General features: G+C 32.9%; 1 protein-coding gene across 1 annotated transcript; it reads right to left on the reverse strand.

The window, feature by feature from the left end:
- Window positions 1-2,253: 2,253 nt before the first annotated feature.
- On the reverse strand, window positions 2,254-26,589 carry MS3_00002736 (uncharacterized protein). Its single transcript, XM_051210360.1, has 11 exons — window positions 25,797-26,589; window positions 22,647-25,763; window positions 22,539-22,610; window positions 22,298-22,507; window positions 22,171-22,264; window positions 22,046-22,127; window positions 19,228-19,546; window positions 17,682-17,829; window positions 11,056-11,240; window positions 7,860-8,114; window positions 2,254-3,127 (listed from the first exon to the last, which is right to left on the reverse strand). The coding sequence occupies exons 2-11, from the start codon at window positions 22,693-22,695 to the stop codon at window positions 2,976-2,978; spliced, it is 1,566 nt and encodes a 521-aa protein (XP_051070344.1). The 5' UTR covers window positions 22,696-25,763; window positions 25,797-26,589; the 3' UTR covers window positions 2,254-2,975.
- Window positions 26,590-27,361: the final 772 nt, after the last annotated feature.

Genomic DNA, 27,361 nt, shown 5'->3' on the forward strand with positions numbered 1-27,361 from the left:
CAGCCATGTTGGTAGATGCAGACTACTTGGTTGGGGTCCGCGTGACTATCGTAACCAATGATTGGAGACTCTGGATGACATGGCTCAGAATCGAACACAACAGCGTAGATTTATACATTCTCTGTCTTTCTTTAAACTGTGAGATTAAAATTGCTTCATATCTTTCTCCTATATATCACCACCTTTGACCTAACCACTCCTATGAATCCGGTGTTCATCTTGCTGTGCTAATGCGGTATGGCGACCCGGACCGATGCGTATATGTGCCTGGTTCTACGTTGTAGCTAACTGACGATCCAGCTCCTTCAGCATTCAAACCCAGGACCTATCGGTCTCGCGCGCGAACTCCTAATCTCTAGGTCACTGAGCCAGTATCCAACAGTGTTATTGTCTTACTTCGACCAATTCTGCGCGGTGGGGTCGTAGATGAGGAGTCCCACACCAAAACGAAACGGTTTTCCAGTGCCTCTAGGTTTTTCATGGTTATCTAGCTGCAACTGGCTCATGGATTCAACTATTAAAACTACTAAAATCTCCATAAAACCCTCTTCTGATAACAATTATATAATGTGAAAATATCAGAATGAATGTAAATTATTTAAATCAGATAATAGAATAAATAAAACTGAACGTGTTTATTGTTCAATTTAATTAACGATGTTATTTGAAAGATATATTCACAAAATTATTTATTAACTTTAAAATTAGTTTGTTACTATGAATCGGTTTCACAATGCATTTTAGTAAATAGCAATCATAATTCAAGTATTCAATCTACTTCAAGATGAACTTATCTAACATTATACGCAAAGAAGGATAGTGGCTAACAGTGAAGTCAAGGATGCACATTTCGTCCTACTTGGGACTTGTTGGTTGGATGTATCTGCATCCCAGATTTAATATTCACTCCAGGACTCGAATAAAATACTGCTTGCTTCTAATGCCATCACGTTATCTAGTTAGCTACTGAATCTACATAGCAGCTAGCTTGTGTAACGTAGCGAAGTTTTGGTTCATTTTGTATTGCTTGTTTGAATCTTCACACTGATGTTTAGGATTGCAATTAGTTAGTCTGTAATTGGCATATGTGCATCTTGTGAGGATTGCCCCGATATTGCCTTAATTCACAAACACTATAAGCAAATATAGATGGTGGCTAGCTGTAGAATCCAGGACACGCGTTTCATCCTATTTGGGACTGGCCAGTTGGATGTATCTTCATCCCAGATTTGATTTTCAATCCGGGATTCCAACCCAGTACCGTTCACTTCAAACTTCACTTAGCTACTGAGTCCTGGTAGCCACTGATCAATTGCAGTCTTAAACATCAGTGGGAAGATTCAAACAACCAATACAAAATGAATTGAACTTATTATAGTTCTTACGGGAAAATGTGAAGTAAATCAACTTAAAAATAAAGTCAGTGGCAAAAACATTGAATTATGTGGTTGAGCGTTCAAATGAACTGACTAGTAATGAGATGCTTGAAGTATTGAACATTTTGCTTTATTTTTAACTCACCTGATATGCTAGTTAACAGTGATAATTCTCTTCAAGCTATAACAATCTATATGAAAAATGTTTTAGAAAATCCACAGAACAAAATATTTCTGATCCAGCTAGATTGACTTCATCGATTATTCACACATTCTAATGTTATAATATCTTTACCAAGATTTGATTTGATAATTTCGAATAAATTGAGCATTGAGTAGATTGTTATAAATAAATAATATATTTGTAAAATCCCAATGAGTAGGAAATTAGATTTTCTGACGTTTCGTGACTTAGTATAAGTCAATTCGTCAGAGAATAAATAACCAAATTTAAATAGTACAACGGAACAATTGCTTAACAACAGGTCAAATACTTTTGTGGTGGCTGGCACTATATGAAGCCCAAATAACTTATTCTAGCTTACAAACGGACCAATTTAGTCGATGATTATTTACGAGGATTGGCGATATATTTAATTCGATAACGATAATTACACGATCAAATTGTAGCCAAACTTCGGGCCACTAAAGTGATGAACCTGTCGGTATCATCATCCGATCTAACTGGCGTCAAAATAACGGGCCACTAAACTTTCTTTAACCGGAATAACGATTTCACAGTTTTGTATTCTTGCAAGATTGTTAGTGTGTTTATTGATTAGTTTTATAACAAATTGAGTCTCACAAATATTACAGATTGAAAGAAAAATAAACAGTGAGACATTAAAATCACTTTCAAGCCAGATTACATCATGATCTTGAACCGATTTTTTCTATTATGTTTGAAATTTTAGATAAAATGTTCACATGCCCATGTGTGCTTCAAAATAATATTCTGTGACTTTATGAAGTGGACTAATGGTAAAATATGAACCACATTATCTTACGAGGAATTCGCTTTTTTATTTGGGAGTGGGGGTGGATGATCAGTATTTTAATCCATGTTAAACATCTTCAAACTATTTATGCGTAAAATTATTGTCGACAAAATTATGTTACAACATTATTGATATTAGTTAACTTTCAACCTAACTATTTATGTCATAATTAGAAGATGAAGTAAGTTTACGTTGAGTTTGTAGTGCTTTGGTTTACCTTGTTGTTGATACTTTAACTGAAATTTGATCAATCCTAATTGCCTCAAATGTCAACGTAGGGATAACTTAAACGGTTACAAATTAAATTCAAATTCATATCCGCTGCACAAGTGAATGGCTGTTTAGACTAAGTAACTAAGCCGATAACACGTTGGGGTTTAGAGCAAAAGATAATGAACTCGAATCCTGAGGTGAAAATCAACTGACTTGTTCAAAACAAAACTAGACGCGCATCCTGGATTCCACTATTAGCTACATTCTGTATACTCAGAATTCGCTTTTATTAAACGTTCATTTCAAAATGTAAGATGGAATAACAACACATATGTATATTGTAATAGAATGTTATACGTTTTCCTAAATTTCAAAATCATTTAATAAATTATTCCCTTGAAATGTAACATAACTTGATAAATAACGGTGAAAGACGTTCTGGTGTTCTCAAAATATGATCTGGAATCGTATCCACATGAAATTCTTCATTCTCCTCTTCATTCCGTGGTGTTATATCTTCAACGACTAGAATAAATTGTTCTGGACGAGTAGAAAAAACAAACAGGTCATACAATTCAAGATATGAAGTGAGCAAAAAAACTGAGTAAAACTCAACATGCAATTCATTAACACAGAAAACCATTATTTTCATAAAAGAAGCAATCAACAGATTACAATACATAATAAATTTTATGATTTATATCAAGGACTAATTATGGATAGGTAACCAGTGAAAACCAGGAAGCAATAAACATCTGTTTCTTCCTAGTATGAGACTCCTTAACGAAGTGCACCCAGGAGTCCATTGAGAAGAGAACCCGAGACTCATTAATTGTTGAGTAGAATAACGTACAGATTAATGTATCAATTCAAAATAAAGTGTTGTAATAATTTGTTGTAATCAGTGCTAATCAAATTCAATCGATCGAGTCTGGTATAACGGTAACAACGGAACTATCAAAACCTTCGTTTAACAATGATTTAATAATGACTATTCAATTATTTTTCGTAATCAAGAAAGAATATAATAAAAGACTACTGTAATTAGATAAGTTAACATTAAGACGAACTAATTTTAGAGGGCATATATGAATGGACCTAATTGGCAGTAGAAATATAATATTCCAAACTGATGACTTCTGATCAGATCAAGCTGATAAAATACGGAAAAATATTATTTTACAAAATTACCAATTAAAATTATGAGTCAATTGAAACTAGACAACCATGGAAGAACCTGCAAGCATTGGACGGCCGTTTCGTCCTAGTATGGAACTCCTCAGCAGTGCGCTTCCAAGACCCCGCTCCGCGAGATTCGAACCTAGGACCTAACCATTAGAACACTGAGCCAGCCAGCATCCAATGGTATTAATGTCTAACTTCAACTAATCCACGGAATTAAACGACATATCCACCATTGTCTTCAATGAGTTACTATCTCACAACAGAGCCGGCTGAACTACTGAGGAGTCCCACAATAGGATGAAATGACTGTCCAGTGCTTCCAGGTTTTCCATGATGGTCTAACTTCAATTGACTCACGATCTCAACTATTAAAATTTAAAAAATTGTAAAGAAAACTTAAACAACTTCAATTGACTTTATGCATTTGTTCAAATAATGCGAAAATATCACACCATAAAAACAATTAGCGTAAACTTGCTTTTTGTATAAATACATCTATAACTAATTTATCATTCACTCTCATCACTAGCTATGTGAATAGAAATATATTCTCTTGAATGAATCTTCCTATTTATCATTCTCATACAGAACAATGTCTAACCTGTTAATCAATAATCATTTATTCTAATATCTTCAGATAGTCAGTGTCACTATTCTCTATTTGAATGTGTTAAAGGATCGGTCGAAATCATTATGTTTAAAATAAATTTATAGTAGATATTTTATTTGTAAGGGAACGTGCTTTCTAATCTGTTCATTTAAAATAATCCGATTTATATGAACCGTCTAAAGCATGAAGGCTTGATGGATTGAGATTTCTGCATGTCAGTTCATTAGCACGATTATTTGACGATATAATTGTCACATAGAAAATGAGATTGTAAATTATTTCCTTCATTGGTTTTTGGACAAAGATAACACATTCTACTGGATGATAGGTGATCATCAAAATTCCCAAGACCTAGATTTCGTGCTAGATGGTACTTGTTAGTAAGATAGTGTCCATCATATGAATAATTATGAAACTTTCCTATCGTGAAATGCCATCATAGTTCATATCAAGTAAAGCCCAGTGATAAGTTGTTAACACTTTGCCTCAATCTTTTTCATTACAAATTTATTGTTCACAGTTAACATATTGGAATGATTAATATTGTCTAATTTTACTGTCACAACTGAATTATTACTAATTTTAAGCAAAAATGGATAGTGGCTGGCAGTGAAATCCAGGACGCACGTTTCGTCCAAGACTCAAACTGATTAGTAATATAACATTTTTGGTGTCGCGTATGCTTACTGAACTATCTGTTCACTTCACAATTCAAAATTAATCAAGAAGAGACAATTATTTAAGCTCCAAATGGATATCTGTATATTTTGTGAACATTGAGTAATCTACCCAAGTTAAACTGCTTATAACTTCTGACTGGGAATTAATTTGGAACATTCTGTTTCTTTTTTAAACTCTCTCTACAAGTCTGCAAATATTAAAATAAGTCTCTTTAAAAGGAACTAGGTTTACGTTGTTATTGTCTTGTTATCTTAAAATATGAGTAATTTGTCATGAATGTTGATTAAGGCTAAATAAGTCATTAGACTTATGAATATGCGTAGATGCAAACGACTTTAACAGATTTACGGATCAGTAAAACCATGTATATGTAACTAAACATTATAGTTCAAATATTCCCATTGTGAAAACGTGACTAAATCAATAGATATCAAAAGACTTAGCTTTATAAAGACTTATATATCTACATTTACAGTAAGTAAATCAAATTGCCTTTTTAAAATCCAATATATGAAAACGTGTAAATGAAATCAGATAACTGACGATAAATAAAGAAGACTAAAAGACAATAATTTATTGCATATGCAATTCGTCTTTTAATAGGTTTATATTTCTTATATAACATTCTGGAAGAGAATAGTAAAATCCAACATAATCTCCTGCCTATAAACCTTACGTCCATTCTTATCCTAGTTGAATACAACAGTGAATTGGTGATTCGAGGGGTTCTGCATTGTAATATTTACTTCGGTATTATTTTGTCCTCAAAGATCCTCATTCCTACAAATGAAGAACATAAGGAACTCAAAACAACTGTCAACCAATATCAATGTGAGGATCTTCAATACGGACATCAAGACAGTGCTACTGTACGGAGCTTATTTATTTATTTAAACACATAAACATTGGTACAAAGAGGCACCAAATAGATATGCGCAACATAAATCATTCGACTTGTATGAGGGCTGTAATACTGCCCGGGTGCCCAAACCGAAGCAGGTGGTTTCCTTAGAGGACGAAACCGAGAGCCTTCGACGTAAAGGTTCGATCCGCAAGGCAGTGGAAAAACGTTAGGAGATGCAGCCTGATGGTAGTCGGTGACCAACGACTGGTTAAGACGCTATTTGTTCCTTCAGGATACTGGAGCCTATGTGCATCTTTGGTTTGCAATCAGGGTTTCCCAACTCTTCTAGGTGAACTCTTTGTGTCCACCAACCCGGTTAAAGCACTGGACGGAGGTGAAACGTAGAGATTTACTACAACCGTCATCAAGAAGGCACAAGTATTTATAAACAGTTCTCTATGTAAGATACTGAATATCTGTTCTCCAGATACCATCAGCAATAGCCTTCTGTGGAAGAGGAATAACCAGCTTTCATTTGAAGAGGAAATTAGAAAAAGACGATGGACGTGGATAGGACATACATAGAGAAAATCACCAAACTGAATGACGAGCCAAGCCGTAACTTGGAATCTTGAAGGAAAGCGGAAAACAGGAAGGCCAAAGAACACATTACGTCGGGAAATGGAAGCAGATATGATAAGAATGTACAGCAACTGAAAGCAACTGGAAAGGATTTTCCAAGACAGAGTTGGACGGAGAGAGCTGGTGGGCGGTCTATACTTTTCCATGAAGGGTAACAAGGGTAGGTAAGTAAGTAAGTAATTCTTCGAGGTTATGAGTGGATAAACACCTGTCATTCACAGTCACATATCTGTTTGATTAAATTAACAGGTTCTAATTTTAATTGTAGATAAACAAAATATATAATCTTTTATGAAAGTAGCTGTCAACTAAGTCCTAAAACAAAATTTGACTGTTTAGACACTCCCTTTAACATATTACAAATTTTAAACACTCAAAGATTTTCTACACAGCTAAATAACTTTATTTTTAAACTGAACAAGTATTAATATTGGTTGGAAGGAATTAATAAACACTAAATAATAGTTTGTTATAGCAACAAGTTACACCTATATGACAATCATTTGAAAGATCATATTTCTTTAGGAATAGTTAGAAAACTGGATAAATCTACGATGAAACTTTGAAAATGGATAAAAATTAAGAGGAACCCATATCTTCTCATTAACTTGCAATATTATTAAGTAAAGGCTATTAAAATTATAAGTAATCTGTTTAAACTGTGTAGTTATGATTCAGATCATAGGAAAGACTTGTTACTCAGGTATTGGATTCTCTAAGTTGAATTATTAAGATCTATATTCATTAACTTCAACTGATTATGTATATCCTGGAGTTCTAGTGAGAAGCAGTGACCAGTGGAGTTCAACTGGGTCAGTTGTGAGATAGTAACTCACTGATGACAATAGTGGATGTGTCGCTCAATTTTGTGGATTATTTGAACTTACACAGTAACATCGTTAGATGCCATCTCAAGCGTTCGAGCGCAAAACCGATAGGTCCTCGGTTCAAATCCCGCGAGGTGGGGACGTGGATGTGCACTGCTGAGGAGTCCAGTACTAGAACGGAACGGGCGTTGATTGCTTCCAGGTTTTTGTCTAGCTTCAATTGACTAATGATCTCAACTACTGAAATTATCTTCTAAACTGTTAATCTAATTTCCTCCTTTTGAAATGTTGTTCGTTGTGGTCTATATCTTACACTTACCAGTATATATTACTAATAAAAATAATGAAAAATTTATCTTTAATCAAAGTTCTTCCATTATCAAACAAATCAATAGTGTTTTATCATCTTAGCAACAAAAAAACAAACAAACATAACACCATCAGATTTATTATCTTTAATAAAAAGCAGATCACTTCATTTACCACCAAATTGTAGTTGATTAAGGCATGGTGAATTTGTAAATTCTTCAAATAAATGTACTGATTTTTCAATCTTTGATAAATCAATACAATATTCATGATCATCTAACATTGATATTGTCTTAACATCTTCTTCTATATGGTTTGTTTCATTTATATTTTGATTATTGATGAGAGATTTTATGATAGAATAAGAAATGAAACCACGTTTAGTAGATTGTTTGTATACAAATACTTCATTCAGTAATTGTTGATTTTCTAAATAAAATAATGATGATAATAATAGAACAAAAAGTTAACATTCGAAAATAATGCGATTCATAATTGATTTTTATGTTTTGTAGGTTGTTACCATTAAAAGTATTACATTGAAAGTGAATAGGACATACATCAAAGAAATCATTAAATTGAATCACAAGGTAAGCCTTAATTTGGAATCCTGAAGGGAAATGAAAAAGAGGAAGGTTAAAGAATACACTACGTCGGGAAATGAAAACAGATATGAAAAGATTGAATAGCAACTGGAAACAACTGGAAAGGAATGTCCCAGACAAAGTTGATTGGAGAGTACTGATTAGTGACTTATGCTCCTTCGCGAGGAGTAACATATGTAAGTAAGTAATTGAGATGAATCATACAAGCTACAGTTTATGTGTTAAAACATTAGGAATTAAACCTCCTATCAAATATCTATTCTACTTGTTTAACACACAAAAAAAACATCACTAAACTAATACATTCAATTTAAAATCTAAAAATCATCCATGTTTTAAATTCCACGACAGTGTGAATACAAATGCTACTAATCAATCAAAGTTCAATAAAGGTTAGAGACCAGAGGATTCCAACATTTCCATTTACTAGTACACTAAACGGATAAGAAAGTAGATGGACGAAGTTCATAAGCTGTAGAAGTTGTTTTCTAAAAACAAACAAAATATATTTTAAATAGAGCAAGAACAAAGATTGGTGCAGAATAATATGAATTCATTTTATTTCGTTAGGTTCTCATCAGCTGCTTACAACCTAAATTATTTGAAAATTCAAATTATTACAGATATTGACATATTTATACATAAGAGTGTGATTAAGGATCAATACATGTGTATGATGATGTAGCAAGCAAAGATTCAGATAGAGTTAATGAGCTCATAAAATGTTTGATTCGAATAAATAAATAAAGTTAGAGAGGGAAGTTCTGGAACATTGAAATAGTGATTAGAACAATAAATAAGAACTTTCGTCTAAATTTGAACGAATAGTTTCACAATATTTGGGCGCCGAGTTAATTTGAGACATTAAAAGAAGAATATATTTGTAAAATCTCAGCGAATGATTAGAACTCATGAAAATAGATTAATGGTAATAAAGAAAATATGAATTGAAATCAATCAGTTATATATGATGTAATTTATATTTCAGAAAGAGTTGGAATAATGACGTAATAAATAAATAAATAGGAGCAAATTAATAGAAAGAGTGGGGGTTATTGTTACCAGGGTAAGGAAAGATTTATTACTGTCTCTTTTTGTATACATAGATCTGGTTTTAAACGTTTGATTGCTAACGCTTCAGCGAATTTCAAAAGGTTCGAGTTTGATTGTTTGTTAATCACCTTGAAGGACTTCAGTATATCAGCTTTATGTCCTGTATCAAGGAGATGTCTTGCGATAGCACTGTTGAATGAGTTCAATCCATTTAATCTTAAACTTTTAGGAATATGTTCTTTGAATCGGACGTAGGCTCTCCTTTCTGTTCTACCAATGTAACTGCTTTGGCAGGTACATGTAAATTTGTATACACAGTTGGTGGTAACATGAAAGGGATACCTGTCAACCTTTGATTGTGTCAAAGAACATGTTGTTTTGGACAGGACAATCAATTTCGCTGCAGGATAGGTTCTTGTCAGTGCAGTTTTTAGTCTCATATTGATTGATCCTGTGACATCGTCACCTTTGAATTGAAGTTTAATAAAAATAGGCTTTTTATTTGCTGTAATTTCTTTCGGTTTTTTATCTTCACATTCGCTGAGATTTTACAAATATATTCTTCTTTTTAATGTCTCAAATTAACTCGGCGCCCAAATATTGTGAAACTATTCGTTCAAATTTAGACGAAAGTTCTTATTTATTGTTCTAATCACTATTTCAATGTTCCAGAACTTCCCCTCTCTAACTTTATTTATTTATTCGAATCAAACATTTTATGAGCTCATTAACTCTATCTGAATCTTTGCTTGCTACATCATCATACACATGTATTGATCCTTAATCACACTCTTATGTATAAATATGTCAATATCTGTAATAATTTGAATTTTCAAATAATTTAGGTTGTAAGCAGCTGATGAGAACCTAACGAAATAAAATGAATTCATATTATTCTGCACCAATCTTTGTTCTTGCTCTATTTAAGATAATAAAGGGAACTATGTGTACAAAATATATTTGTCATAAGACAAAGGTGTAAATCATCTATTAAAGTTCGAGATTCCATAACATCCTCATATTCTCCGACTCATAGTTTTCAAAGGATAAAAGAAATTAACATAAACTAATGATTTTCTAGGTATCAATAACAATTTTGGATTTGATAGGTTCAAATAAATTAAACATCCGGTAACAAGTTAATAATAAATATATTTTTGTTATTTCCCAATGAGTAGAAAAATCGCATTTATGACGTTTCGTAACTTAGTGTAGGCCACCTCTTCAGAGTAAATAAATCTCAAGAAGTGACTTACACCAAGTCACGAAACGTCAGAAATACAATTTTCCTACTCATTAAGATATAACAAAAATATACTTATTACAAACTAATGGTTACTTAAAAATTTCCATTTTCAATTCAACATACTATTCATAGTGATTATCATTTTTACTCTCCGTCAAATTGTAAGTTTAAAATCTGTCCAAAGGTGAACAAGGTTAGGATCATAGAGTATTTTACGACCTTCATTTTTTCGAGATCACGAGTCAATTGAAGCTAGACCACCACGAAAAACCTGGAAGCACTGGACGACCGTTTCGTCCTATCGTGGGACTCCTCATCAGTGCGCATCCACGACCCCACCTCGTGAGATTCAAAGACGGAAATGAGGGTCATGAGGTGATAATTAATGATCTTACTTTTTTACATGCTACTTTAAAATAGGACATAAACAACAGAACTCAAAAATATAATAAAACAAATAACTTACCATTTTCTATAATACTATTACTCGGTTGATTATTTACATTTCTTTTATCTTCTTCGTTTAAATCAAAATTAGTTATAACATGATCGATGTTATCATCAATTGAATGAACTGGTGAATTTTGTTCATCTATTCCTGTTTTATCGGAAATTAACTTTACTGAACCAACTGGATAGATGTATGAACCGCTTTTAGAAAGTGGTAATGAATTAAATAATTAGATGCATTAACATGCAAATAATTAACAATGTTAAACAATGATCTTATAATTTAAACATGAACTAATCTTAAATAAACGACTGTTGAAAAATTGTAAGGACTGCATTGAGGTTTCATCATAATGTGAGACTCCTAATTAGGTAGACTCACGACACTACGTCTAAGAATTGCATCCAGGACCTTTGACTACATATGCCAATTCCTAACTTTTGGACCACTGAGTCGGTATCTGACGGTGTCCGTGTCCAAATTCAATCAATTCATGATATTGTGCAACCCTCATCCATTGTCTGCGGTGACTAGCGGAGTCCAACCACGTTGGGTGTGGTATAGTGATCCACCGCCATGACCATTGAGATATATAATTCAGTACCATGGTACGCTTTATTTGATATTATAAGGCTGTAAGAAACCGAAAAACAGATCTAGATCTAGGTTTTATGCAAGTTAACATACATTAACACAGTATATCTGCTTTGTTGAAAAAAAGCCGCTAATCCACCAATTCCATTATAGAAGTCAAGATGTCAAAAATCTCACTGGTAACTTATATAACTTTAGCCGTGGATAATGCATGCACAAATCTCTAAGGAAACATTAGTTTCCACAAGATTTTAAGGAAGCCTTACTTCTAAACATTAACTAGCACTAAACCACAGTACTTCAAAATAGATTAAAACTTATTGTCGAAATGTTTCACAGTTTTTTAAAGCTTACCAAAAAATATCAAAATTAAAAATATTTCAAAAAAAACAAAGTATATCTTGTTAACAGAACTAGTAATCTGTATTAAATTTGGACTCATACCACCTTGTGTATGGTTACTATAAGCGAGTTAAGTGAAGTATGGTTCAGAGACGTAAGCCAAAAGTTGAATATCAGGTAATCAAAACACGAATTTCGTGTATTAAATAAATGGATTATGGTTAGCAGTGGAATCCTGGATTCCTGTTTTGTCCAACTTGAGAACTCACCAACTGAATGAATCTACATGCCAGAGCCGACTTTTACTCCAAGACTCGAACCAGATGCTATTCGCTTTAAAAGCCAATTCGTTATCCACTTAGCTACTGAATCCAGGACGTAACTCTAACCCTGGATTCAATTGCCAGGCATATGTCATCTATTCTACATAAAACGAATGTTATACTAGACAATATATCACATTATAATAAGTTGAACATTGTAATATCTAGTACTACGTCTAATCCACATGGGTTGAGTCACATTTTGACGTTGTAAATTATTCGCTTATCATTATACGAGCGTATGCCTGTTAAGTGCTTACCCTATTCATTATGTGTCTGTAACTTATTTTTGTCTGACTATTGAATCATGCTTAATCCAATGGGTTGGCTTACTTGCCTCCTTCCCCTTGTTCCGTTTCTCATTTTTTCAACGACAGTCCTCGCTTGGCATCGCCTTCTCGTAAATATGTATGTGCTTGAATCTTATTAGTTGATTCGACAACGAATTCGCCTCTGTATTCACTCGCTCGCCCGCATTCGCATTTATGCTAAAATTTGCTTGATATGCTTGACATGGGTTATCGATCTATGCTTTTCAATAATAAACTGGTCGGTGCTTCATGTTGTCTTCTGAACTTATACACCGTTGGGATTTATTTAATAATGGTTATCAGGGCGATTGAAATACAAGGCCTAAAGAATTATCTCGAAGCTAATCCACTACAATATTATACTAAGGAATGATCATACTGAATTAAAGAAAGGGAGGAAAGCTGGATAAAAACCACATTTTAGAAAATGCCATTCCAGTAGATTGGAATCCGAAATACGTTTTATACCATGAACATTTTTATGTATGGATTGTGAGGTAATCTGAGACGAAAGAGAGAGAGAAAGCCATCTAATTATCCATGATTTTTAATGTTTCTTCACTTCATGATGAAAAGTACTTTGAAGAAATACAAGTGTTTATTGTTTGGAACTATCAATAATGGTTAATAATGACATTGTAGTCTGTTAAATTGTTACATGTAATCGTTAGTAATTTCAATAGCTATTAATACTTTAAAAAACACATCATTACCTAATATTTCAATTAAATAAGTAAGTTAATACAGATAGCCATTACAACAAGTAAGAAATAAGACCAAAAAAGATAAGTAAACAAAAATGTTTCATTTTTTGAAACAAACCATTCCGGCGAGATTATAATCTATGGACGAACCAATCACGTATAAGATAACAGATCTCGGATTTTGGCGCGAAATTCATCCTCTTTTTTTGGCTAAATAGAGTCTTGGCATTATAGCTGATGTCAGTACGTGATGAAAACCTTAAATATAATTCCTAACCTTAACCATCAACTGTAAATTATAATTCGAATTCTTCACACTAATTCATAACCCTCATTCGGTCCTAGTTATCAGGTGGACACTCTCAAGGTCAGTCTAGCGTCGCTCAAATGTCATCCATAAATTATAGTCTCACCACCATTCCTTCAAAAATATATCAATAATCCTTGATAAAGAATGTAACTCATTTAAATAACTCATTTATCTAAAATTGTTGAAGTCCATGGGCAATAAAACGCTTCATAACCAAATAAAAGATGGATAGTATTGAAAAGCAATGAAATTGTAAAATTATCGCTGCTTATAGTGTAGAATGAGCTCATTATATTTAATACTTGTGATCGTTTTACTATTTCTTTTATCGGAAAAAGTTATGCATATTAGAGTGTAATTTTCAATGGATTCTATTGTAAGCCCTGACCCTCACTATATTTTTGCCTTTTATCTATGAGTTTAGACTGTACAACACTGAGATATTTATAAGAAACAGGTATATATAACTCCAAACACTTGAAATAAAACCTTTAGTGAAAATCACACTATTATATTCAACATTTACCTAGAACATACATACAATACATAATTAACAGTGATGTTTTGAATAACCATAGTCTGAAATCATAGATAGTTTTGAAATCATTGTTTGATGTATCAAAAGAGATTTTTATTTTATTCATTTGTTCAAATAGTTTTATCACCATTTCGACGGTTTAGTTTGATATTCTGAAACATTCAGAAATTTATTTAACCTGTTCACTTCAGAAGATTACTTACTTATGCCTGTTACTCCTCGTGGAGGAGTGTAGGCCGCCCACCAGCACTATTCATCCAACCCCGCCCTAGGCAATCTTGATATATTTACAATATTTACAATAAATGTTTAGATGTACAATTTGATTATAATCCTAGACTAATTTGGATCGAAACAATTTTAGTTCGCGATAAAATCAAGTTATCTTTGTTTGTATATTAATTAGGAAACTAATCGAATCAGTTACAAACTTGAGAAACCGTTCATTTGGGCTAGTAAATACTAGTTTTACCCTTCCTTCAGCTATTGTAAATTTAATTTAATTAGTATGGATAGTGCAAAATATTAAAATTAAATCAAAATTCATACCCATTACACAAGTGAATGGTTATCTGGGCTTAGATAATAAGTAGATAACGCGTTGGCATTTGAAGTGAGTGGCACTAGATTTGCATACCAGAGTGAACATCAACACAGATGATGAAAGTACATCTGGTTGATCAGTCCCACATAGGACAAAACCCGCATCCTGGATTACACTGCTAACGACATTTCATCTATTTTATACAAGTTTTATCCTCACAGTATTGATTGAAAAAATATTTTTTCAACTAGATTTCAGTTGTTATGTTTTAGTTACTAGTTTAAAATAAAAAAATCGGGCTTAGTTAATCGTCTTTCTCTTTCACTTATTGAACTGTAGTTATATTTCGCGTATAAGTAACTGAAAAATACCTAAATGAATTGCAGACATTTTATAAATGTTAATCAGGTTGGATGATAATTTTTAAAAAATGGCAAGAATACACAAACACAGGAACATGATAGATAAAACGAATCAAAGTTTGTTTCAAGTAAAGAGGTTTGTGGAGATTATTGATATGATGAACCGACCCAAGTTAAACACTCATTTATATTTATGAAAGAAGTGAATTCCGACTCAAAGATTCGAAGGTTAAATGTTCGTACATGAGACAGAAGGTCTCCAGTGACCGTGAATGTACACTGATGAGAAGTCGGATACTAGAACAATACAACTATCCAGTGCTTTCTGCTTTCCAGTGAATGTTCGGCTCCCGATATCAATATCGATTACATCAAGTTACTTAATAACAAAACATAGTGAAACTGAGTACCATCAATTAACCTAACGACTCCTTTACAACTTAGATAACACTAAGAACAAGAGTTGAGAACTAGTACTCCTAAATGATCAATTATTTGAAAATTTCATCCCTTTAGGAGGTCACCTGTAACCAATACAACTAAATGGTAATAGTTCTAACTGAGCTACTAGGCAGTATTAATCCCTTCATGGTTGTACATACGTCTACTTATAACAAACTATCTTTTATGCTCGTCTAATTTTAGAAACCATCAGATGAATAAAATATATCAGTGAGTTCAGTCTCGCTAACAACTATCACATCTCTCAGGGGGTGAGCTCGTGGATGCGCACTGTTGAGGAGTCCCACAATAGGACGAAACGGCCGTCCAGTGCTTCCAGGTTTTCCATGATGGTCACGTTTCAACTGACTCATGATCTTAACCATTGAAATAATCACATCCAACTACACAACATACTATTTTATTCTAATCAATCCATCAGTATTTTATTCATTAACTTATCAACCTAAATGTGATTATTAGCCAATTAAAAAATAGTTTCTAATCAATAAAAATGATCCTTTAAGTATATACTACAATTTCACTATCTCATGTGATTAGTTTTACATGAGTTAATTAAATTTATTGATTAGTGGATCCAATTATAAACTCAATTCAAAACTATTATAATGCATTTTATGCAATTACTGTAATTTGTAATGGTTGTATTAAGTAGCTTTTTAAAAGTACTGTTAATAATCATAGTAACTATTTACCATTCACTTTAGTAAACAAGAATGAATTTTCATACACAAAGTAAGTATTATGTATAGGTAAAGAATAAGTGATGCGAAATTTGTACTCGTTAAAATAGTAGGCGTTTTTATATTCTTTCTATATTATACATTTCAAATGTTTGATCGTTGAAAGCTATTGATAGTAAGCTTTATACTGAGATCATACGACTCGAAATGTATCACCAAAATGAATTTATTGTCTTGAAGTTTTTTTGGTAGGGGGTATATTACTAGGAATTTAAACCCAATAAGTAACATAAACGGAGTTATTTGGTCAGTAATTAATGTCTAATAATATTGAGATAAATAATTAGTAACATTCAAGTTATTATGTAGTCTATTTATTTCTTAGTACTGATAGAACTCTACCGAGTACGTAACAACCCAAACTTTATGGTTCAAGTTATTTGATATTGTAGTACACTTTATTTCTTTTTTATTTGTCAAATGTTGGGAAGTGATAAACATAACGGTTAGTAAGAGATACATCCACCATTGTCTTCAGTAAGTCACTATCTCACAAAATTATTGCCTTTAGTTATTGTAGAAAGAAACATTTTGATCATCTTAATACATTTACGTTTTAATTCGTTACTAACGTATTAAGTCTATTGTTATTATTCGTATTACATAATCTAGTATTATAATCTTTCTACTAAGTCATCTTAGTTATTCGTGTTCCCATTTCTGCGTGTAACCAGTACTTTAACAGAAAAATTTTCATCTATATATATATATATATATATATATATATATATATATATATATATATATATATATATACGAGTCCGAAAACCTCACAGGATGCACATATGCCAACAAGAGATCGATCGATTGGATGAAAATTTTTGTCTTTTGAACCCAATGAATAGCTTGAAATATGTTTTAAGATCATAAACCTATCCAAGTTATATATTCACTGGAAACCAGGAAGCACTGGAGAGTTGTTTAACTCTACTATAGGATTCTTCAACGGTGTGGATATATGACTACACTGAGGATTGAACCTAGGTCATAAAGTGAAGCGATGAACGTTTCATCTCTAGACCACTGGCCTAGCACACATTGGTTTACATATCTAACTTCAACCAGTTTACGGTACTGAGCCACCATCTTCTACTGTCTTCAGTGGGTAGATGCATCACACTTGACATAGTTGAACTCTAATGGTCACGGCTATACAACAGAAATCCAGAAATGGAATCATGAAGTTAGTCATTATTGAGTACTTGGTAATTATAAGTACATAGGTTTACCGATGAGCACTACTGCGGAGTCCCAAACTATGAACAAATAGTCGTCCAGTAATTTCCGGTTTCCTACGGTTATGTGACATAAGTCGGCTCGTAATCTCGATAAGGTTCACCATCTCATAAAAAATCACCCTATACTATTAAAACAATTGGCTGTTTCAAGAAATGAAATGATCACTTACAAAGGTGTCTCCATTGTATAAATCCCTTTTTCCTTTAGTAATAACAAGAGTGGCGTTTCCACTGAAATTTGAAGATCAACAGAAAATTCCCTTTGCATATTATCTTTACAAACTTTTCCTATCCATAAAGCAAGTTGTCGATGACTTTCTAAAAAGTTTAAGATTAAATAAGATTATTCATTTGATATAACACTATTAAAAATGGTCTACTTTCACTTAGTAAATAGTATGTCTCTTGTTGGATAAAATAAATGACTTTGAATTTATAGACTGCACTAATTAAGAGTCAGTTAATTAGGCAAACACAACATGAAACCCTATATATGTGTACATTGGCTCAAGTTGTAATACCCCAATAATATTGTGAAATGAAATTGTCAGGATAAATCCCAGAGTAGTAGAGTTAGTAACAGTGTTTATAGTAATAGGAAAGGTTGGGCATACAAGATAAAATTTAAAAAGAAAATATAAATCAATGAAATGTAAAAAACATTTATAAAGAATTTAAAGTTTTAGGAGAAGATTTTGAGTGAATGCACGTGCAATGTCACGAACAATTTTGAACCATGGCACCCAAAGTCTCTAATTAGATGCAATCACCATGAAGAGCTACCGAAAAAAATATTCCTCTGATTGGTGTAAATCACAAAGATCAACATTTATTGCAATACCGTTTAAATTTTAACAATAATTCAGAACATACAACATATGTTTCTACAGGGATTTCTTGTCAAGAAACTCCCTCCTACTGTGAAAATAAACTTGAATCGCAGTTAAGGCTTCATGAGAATTCTGACAAAATTGTGACACGTTTAGATAATATATGGTGTTGAGATCCTTTAAATAAAATACACTTCTTTTATGACAGTAATGAACTAATAGACAGATCTGTCAAATGTATTTAGCCCTGGAAATTACGATATCTATGTAACATTAGTTTTTGCCATGGCATCAAAGTCACAATAGTTTTTTACTATCCTGTTATAAAAGCTCAATCGCCCATTGTTTATGAATATTGTAATAACTCAATTCTTAGGCATGTGACATTTGAGAATATTTTATTGTCGTGTTAACGCATCATACTACTTAGTTCCTAATAAGTAACAATGTCAGTTACTTTGAATAAATCAGGCGGTTTTCTGAGAGAATAGAAACACTACGGGAGGTTATATGTGCATATAAAGTGTCCTAATTAGGAAAAATGTCGTAATCTAGACTTAATTACCAGCCAAGCCCAAACATTTAAACACAATTTGTAGTATCCCAGAAAAGAGCTTAAGTGCTAAAACTGATCGTTCAATTTGGTCAAAGTAAATAGAAAAAGAGTTATTTGGTCTAGTAATGGCTTAATCTTCGTCATACTTCAATAGTCCGGTGGCCTGGTTGATAGCAACTTGACGATGATAGAATCAAAAGATAGATGCATCCCACTGACAAGACTTAGATTTGACGAAACGAGTGCATCATATTTGACTGCTCATCATAAATAACTAAATATAAATTATCAACTAACTTAAAACAAACTCGTAGCAAAACAAATGTTTACCTTCAATTAAAATCCTTCGATTATTATTGAATATGCAAATATCAATATTAAATTTCATCTCCAATTCATTTGATACAATTTCCATCCTTGAAGATGAAGCAAACTGATAACTTTTCTCTTTGATTGGAGAATTTCGATATTCAACTAAACAGGATGAATTGGACCGTAAATTCTCTTTTTCCAATTCAATTGACAACTTCATATGATTTGCTACTTGACAGGGTAGACCATCTTTCCATAAACCTTCATAATCAGGTAACAGATTCGCTTTGCGTGTTAGTTTACCCTGTCCATTTGGTTTACCATTTTTGAATTCCCCCTAGAATGAATTAGTAATGTAGTCATTGATAGTTAAATATTTGATAGACTAAATGGCAAAGTAATTTCAAGTAGTAAAGACATGAAATTGAGTTTTGTGAAACACGTTTGATTTACGATGTTCATTTGTTGCTTTAACTGAGGTTTCATTTGCATTTATAGGATTTCAACTACAGGATAGTGTTTACTTTAACGGAGAGGAGCCTAAAATATAATTGGAAACTCAGAGTAGGTGGTTAACACTTACTTAAATTTATTTAGGGGACAAGATATATAAACAGTACACAAAATTGGGCAAATAAAGAAACAATGGGTAACAATACACAGTATGTTAACCCTAACTATCAAATTTCATGGTGTAACTGGAAGGAAAATTATTTCGTGATATCAATTAAGGCAAGCTAATTCTTTTGAGGCACAAACTTTCATGTATAGCCATAAAGGTATGATGTATATTTGAATAAATACTGAAAGAAAGGATAATTAACAAGAGGAAGGTCTTGAAAAGTTTGAAAAGTGTTTAAAGAGTGGCTGGGGGAAATCCTACAGAATGTTTGGTCAAATGTCGTCTTAATGAAATCAAAATATAACCTCAGAGCCGTTTCTATGCCTACAAACAATCTGGCTAAATTTTCTTAGAATATAAGATCTCCCAAAACTTTCCTGAGTGATTAACTTAAGTTTCAATTCATAGGAACTCAGATTCAATCAATTTTTAGTTGGTAAACTGTGACTATCTTAATTTGTTTAAAAATAAACATTATGAGTAAACTACACTAGGAAAAAAATGCCCGTGTTTAACTGGATATACGTTATTTCCGTGTATTTGAAAGCTCGATAATACACAAATTCTTACTTGCGAATGCAAAACAGCTTCTAGTGGAAATGCAATCAGTTAAAATATCGACATATCCATAATATAATGTAACTCATAAAGCCTATGGAACAAAGCCTGCATAATTCACATATCTTAGTAAGGTTGGATAGCAAATTATTACAAGTACAGCAGTAGAAATGAGCCATAATGGACAAATAAAGTATCTTCTTATCGAAATCCTAACATACAGAATATTAATTTGGTTAAATATAAATCAGTTGAAGACAATTTTTATCGAGAATAAAAATCTTCCATATAGTTAGCTTCGTCTCAATGTTATTTGGCTATACAATAGTCAAGAGTTTATTTTAGTGGTTAGATTATGGCAAAGATCTTGCAGAAATTAACCCAACTTCATACAGAAATTTTTTAATTAAAATTCCCAGTTTTACAAAAGCTGCTGCTGACACTCTACATCATGCGTCAATTTCCTCTGCATTACTAATTTATTTACATTATACGCCAAATTTCAAGACAAATAAAGTCGACGTTTTTTTATTTTTTTATACATCTTACTCCTAATAAAAAAGATTCACACAAAGTTATCAATATACCATGAGTGTAGTAAATAGAACACAAGTGGGGGCAATCGAATTGTATCTAGCACAAAATCACAGGGTTACTTGGTAGAATAGAAAATCCTATAGTAAATCGTTAGCTTGCAAAATATCAATCCATCATATCAAACCGGACTGTTCCTGTTGCAATCATCAATCCATTGTCTCACATTTTATCGTTCATGCGTTTTCTTGCAAATTGCATTGTGTTCCCGCTATTCCTTACTTGATCTTCTCCCATCTTCTGTTGCCAGACATTACGTCATATACTACTTACATCAATATAAGTAGCACGCACCACATGCGTACTACGATAACAGTTATAAGTTGCGTTCATGACGTTTATTTATTTTCTGATGTTCACAAGTATGACAGTTGCAGAAATTCACACAAATAATCCTGGTCATATTTCTATCTTGATCACTACACCTAGATTCCTCATGGTACAGTTATTTTTTTAATCAATTAAGTAGTACAATACCATCATAAATAACCGTCCTGTGTAATTAGCGAACATCGGACTCTATTAAATATTGAATAGACTAAGCGGATTATTGATCTTATTGCTAATTTTGCTGAGATCTGTACATTGAACAAAATATCAACCACAATGCACGTATCGTAACTAATAAAACTGACTGTATTTTGTCCACACATACAAAAATCGAATTAGGAGCTTATTATCATTATATAAATGGCTTTAACATACAATGTGGTCAATTAAACAATGAAAAACATGGAGTAAACATATAAAGTAACTAAGTTCTCATCATTTGATATTTTAAATGTTGTTGTTCTACAAGATTTTTCAAGCGTAATACAAAACATTACAACTTATATGAAGAAAAGTATAATGCCTTAATAGCTGGATGTAAAATTTTGAATCCATTTCATATTAACTAAGATGTACTGCAGACTATTAACACATTGGAAAAATGGAATAACTGTCTGTTTTACAACATCAACTATTTGTGTGGTGTGTAATTGAAAACTACACTGCTAAAATTACTGTATTATCATTAAAAATACAAGAGTAAATCTCATTATTTGAGTAAGTTGCTCTTACTTCATATGTCATTCCGTTTATCATCTTTAGGATACCATTACCATCGTAAATATTATTTTTCCAATACCCTATGTAAGAAAGTCTTCGGCAAATTATCCATAAATTGAAAAAAAACTCTTACATACTTGTGTGAATGTAGACATCCTGGTCCATTTTTTTTATTTTGAAAAAACTCACCGACATATTTATTCTTGACTACATCGACATACTTTCCATGACCTTCTTTTTAGTTTTTTAGGAAGGAATTATTACCTTGTTGTAAATTGTGATACCAATCTCCTTCGTACGTGGATCCATCTCCATACTTCATTAGACCATACCCATGACGTTCCCCGAACAAAAAGTGACCGATATATTCGTTTTTTGATAGTGCATAAAATCTTCGTCCATTTCCACACATCTCCCCATCAATAAAGCTGCCTTCATAAATACTTCCATCCTTCATAGAAAATCTTCCAGTTCCTAGGATATTAGGTGAAGCCAAAACACTCACCACATCTTTTACCATTAATCCATTCACCTTCATACTTGTAGTATCCATTTTTATAGAGATATGTTCCCATGCCTGATTAGCGTCTTATAAGTATTAAGAAAAACCCACCATTGCGCTTATTTTTGCACGTCTGACCAGCGTAAGAACCAGTCAGCATTGTTGTAATTGCGAACTCTTCGACTTAGAGGTCAAGAATCTCTCCACAACCTTTGTTTTTAATTACAGAGACACAGTAAGTTTTATTTTTTTAGATAGTTTGGCATAAAAGCATGATACTTCCGTGTAGCCAGTCACTAAATAAGTTAATATCACTGGTGCTGGCAGTGCGTTTCACTCAGTGACTAACGAATAACGGATTTTGAATTCTATCTGAAGTTATTTTTGTGTTCATAAGACTACAGGTCGCAGTTCATTAAGTTATTGATCTTACAAAAAACAAAAGATACAAATGTTATCTCTCAGTTCACTGTTTGAAATGTTTCATGAAGTCGTCACACAACGCTTCATCCAAGGATATGGCAGAAAAGTCCAAAACACTTCGAAAATTTCTGTAACAAAATGGTTTCCTTCAGAGTAACTTGGCAAAATCAAACTTCGTTTGTAAAGCAAGATATCCTAGCGTCAATGCAAAACTTCAAACAACACTGTACACGGGTTAGGTACAGATTAGTAGGAAGCTCCTTATCAAAACTCTTGGACTTTATTAAAGCGACTGGTGGTGTTGAAATCTCTTCACAGTACACACTGAAAAAAGGAGTGTTATTTCTCTTGAATCTTTCTATTACAAAGAATAAGCGGATATATCTTAATTTTTGCTGACTTGAATCGATTTTTAAACCAGTGTTCTCCACAAAATTATTACCCTAGCTAAATCCAAGGCATGTTAATTTGAAAACGTTGACAATAAGATTTAATTTAAATAGCTGCACACATTTCCATTACTAAAAACGAATGAAGGCGTTCCAGCAAAAAAACGTGTCTTTACGACAATATAATTTTTTGAAGCTGTAAAATCGTATTTGTAGGTAATTTTTACATGTAGTATTCTATGGTGAAATACAGAGGTTTTAAAAGATTATCAAAAGTGGTCAAACTTATTCAACTGCAAGTCACTGGAATTGGATTGATATTGTGTTGTATAGTGAAGATTATCAAAACTTTACTTCAAGTGTTAAGAGTATTAATTCACGAATATAAAGGTGTTGTTTGGGTATATTTAAAGTTTCCAAGTGCTGAATAAAAATGGTTGTCTCATTTAACAAGTAAACCAGAAATCATCAAGCGCTTACGTTATTTAATGGTTTCTGAAGTTATTAGAGGTAATAATTTACAGAATGAGAGCAAAAATAAATGTTCACTTGACAGATGACGAGATAATAATTAACAATATAATTTGTGAAATTCAAATAGTCGCTAGGATCATAGGTGAATAATGGATTGAACACGACTTTTCTGTTCACATCGTTTGGGTTTGAAGTGGTGATTTGCTATCGTATTAGCTGTACACAAATATTTGGGAAAGAATTTTGAATAAATATTCACGCTATGGGTTTGGTCACGATTGACCATGTGTTCAACAGATAAGCTGTTAACCGATTTGTATTACCCTTTAAGTAACCATCAAAGCTAGTGTTCGAATATTTGTTCACCAAGTGCCTAATTTGTACGACCAATATAGCCTGCTCCACAAGAGCAAGCAAACTGATAGATACACAGTGAGGTGACCCAGAGCGGCAATTCATCCTTAACACTTATCTGCAAACGCCTATGGCAGTTTATCATTTCAAACCAAACGATGTGAACAGAAAAGTCGTGTTCAATCCATTATTCACCTATGATCCCAGCAACTATTTGAATTTCACAAATTATATTGTTAATTATTATCTCGTCATCTGTCAAGTGAACATTTATTTTTGCTCTCATTCTGTAAATTATTACCTCTAATAACTTCAGAAACCATTAAATAACGTAAGCGCTTGATGATTTCTGGTTTACTTGTTAAATGAGACAACCATTTTTATTCAGCACTTGGAAACTTTAAATATACCCAAACAACACCTTTATATTCGTGAATTAATACTCTTAACACTTGAAGTAAAGTTTTGATAATCTTCACTATACAACACAATATCAATCCAATTCCAGTGACTTGCAGTTGAATAAGTTTGACCACTTTTGATAATCTTTTAAAACCTCTGTATTTCACCATAGAATACTACATGTAAAAATTACCTACAAATACGATTTTACAGCTTCAAAAAATTATATTGTCGTAAAGACACGTTTTTTTGCTGGAACGTATTCATTCTTTTTAAAATTTGTATCGATCGAAACTTGTACTTTTATTTCAAGCAGGTGACGATATCGATGTTGTAACTGACTTATGTATTCTGTTATGCATATATGGATAAAAATGTTTTATAACTAGTTTTGAGCCTTACAGTATCCTGCCGAATATAACTATAAGTTTTCGAGTACGGTATAAGACCATACATGAGATAATTTAGTTTTCCAATGTCATTTACTAGTTTAGCTATTTTCGTTGTTGATTATGGCACGATTATCTACTCTTATACATAGTACGAAGTTCTGTAGAGAATATAGAAAAGATAAGCCGAAAACATTCACCTCCTACGTCTACAACTGCTTCAAAGTGGATATTGACTGAACGATTTCTATAATTATTACCCTAAATGTATACCGACATATTTTGATAGACCTTCCTACATGAACTGCCACATTATCTATGTTACTTAAGAGAGATCCTTGGGCTACTGAATATGTGAATGTATGATTAGATAAAACATGAAAATCATGTGTAAGGCTTTTTCACATTTTAACTACAACCTGTCAGTTGCACTGGGGAAGAATCGGTTCAGTGGAAGAGATTTGGATCATTTTACAGTTTTCAGCCCACAATTGCACAACTGAGAAACAATCAGGTAAAAAAGTAATAACGTTTTATAAAAAAATCTATTTCGTGAAGCAAAGTTTGGGAGGAGTAGATTTTTCCGCTTACATTGAAAAACAATAAGTCCGCTTGAAAACCTTTGCAGAACACGGAGAAACTTTCTAGACCAAGGTTTAATTACAATTAAACATAAGAATTTCACGAACTGTCTCAAACACTTCACGGTAGTATCGCTCAAAGTTTCGATCTGCTGCTCAACGGCCGTAGAGATAAAGCTGGCACTGAGTTTTTCCGATCTTTCCTGTTAATGGTGTCTAAAAAGTTTAGATACCTTCAGAATATCCTACATAGCAATCCAGTCTTATGCTGGCACATTTTTCATGCAAAAACGTCATTCAGACGCTGACAATATATTACATTTTTGCTCCACATGAGATCGATTATACAGGAGGCCATCACAAAAATGAGCAGTAACCTCAATCAAGAAATCTCAGGGTATGATTCCACCTTTTGATCAAGTGGCCAGTAACCAGTGCACACAAAACGCGCCAGATAAAACGATGAATGCTTTCAGAAATAAGTTTGAGCTTCATAGAAATACCTAACTCAAGGACTAACAATACCTGACCGACCTATAGGATCGCATGTGATCCCTATAAATGAAGACTAGACTTACCCAAGTCTCTTTCTATCCTAAAGGTGAAGCTGCACTTTATGGATGATCCTGAGCAACATTCCCAGCCCACCAGAAGACACGTGACACAAATAAATAAATGTGACATACCATGTCGGAATGCAAGAGCGCCTTCTAAATTTTAACAGTAGTCAAGTCTTAAAATCACCTGATGACTAATCTAGTGCAAGATGCTTCTACGACGTTTTTCATGAGGATGCGAAAACTATTTTTTGAGGACTCGGAAAAGCAGCTCATAGTAGTTTAATACAATCTCTTGTTAGAAGTCGTGCCTAAAGTACAACCTGGTTTGCCGTATTTCTAAGGTGAGTCTATTCCACGTAAGACTTGTTCTATGCATTTATCAAGTTGGAGGTAATTGTTTGTGAACTTTGATAAAGGGTATCTAAAGTTTCCGGGGATGTTACGCACACTTTTGATTTTGCGCAGACTCTAAGAGCATCACAACGACCTACTACCCTATGTAAACAATAGCCCTGTAAACACATATAATATCCCATTTTCAGCGGGGAACGGTCTAACGACTTTAATGCACTAGTTCCTGTCATTTTGGAGGTTATTTGTCAATTTGTATATCATGTGATCGTGGTGAGTTTGTTTCGGCTACCGCAATATCACGCAGGAGGTTTGTTGATCGCAATATGAAAAACAATAACAAGAAGATTCGAGTGCTCAGAGTAGACTATTGTTTCAAGAACTAAATCATTAACTTAATTAACTGGCAGCGCAGACATTATGTGATGACCCAAATTAAGGAGTAGAAAAGGGAATGGCGATGATAACAACCGAAATAGAAGTAAGTTAATGAAATATGATAACAGAAGATAAGTTACTAGACATTCATCGTTCACAACTAATCTGATCGGGATATAATAATTCTCGGGTGAGTACATATTTGAAGCCATACACTGAGGTGACTATTTTCACTTTCGCTGGAGGAAAACCTCGAATTGGAGTAAGTCTTTATAAAAAATATGGCGGGGTACCCGATTATGTGCTCTGTGATGTGCTGTCTTTTGAATCCATATCTTCTGTGTTCTCTCGGCAAAAACGACGATACAAATGTGCTTTCGACCCTGAGTCTTAAACCCAATGTGTTGATACTAAGTATTTTGGATTTTATAGACAACGTTTACTCTTTAAAGTTAAAAGTTACACATATGTATAGACCAACTATCACTAGAAGACTAATCATTAGATGCTGAAATATTAACCGAT

The sequence above is a fragment of the Schistosoma haematobium genome, chromosome ZW, assembly GCF_000699445.3.
Source record: "Schistosoma haematobium chromosome ZW, whole genome shotgun sequence".
Classification (NCBI taxonomy): domain Eukaryota; kingdom Metazoa; phylum Platyhelminthes; class Trematoda; order Strigeidida; family Schistosomatidae; genus Schistosoma; species Schistosoma haematobium.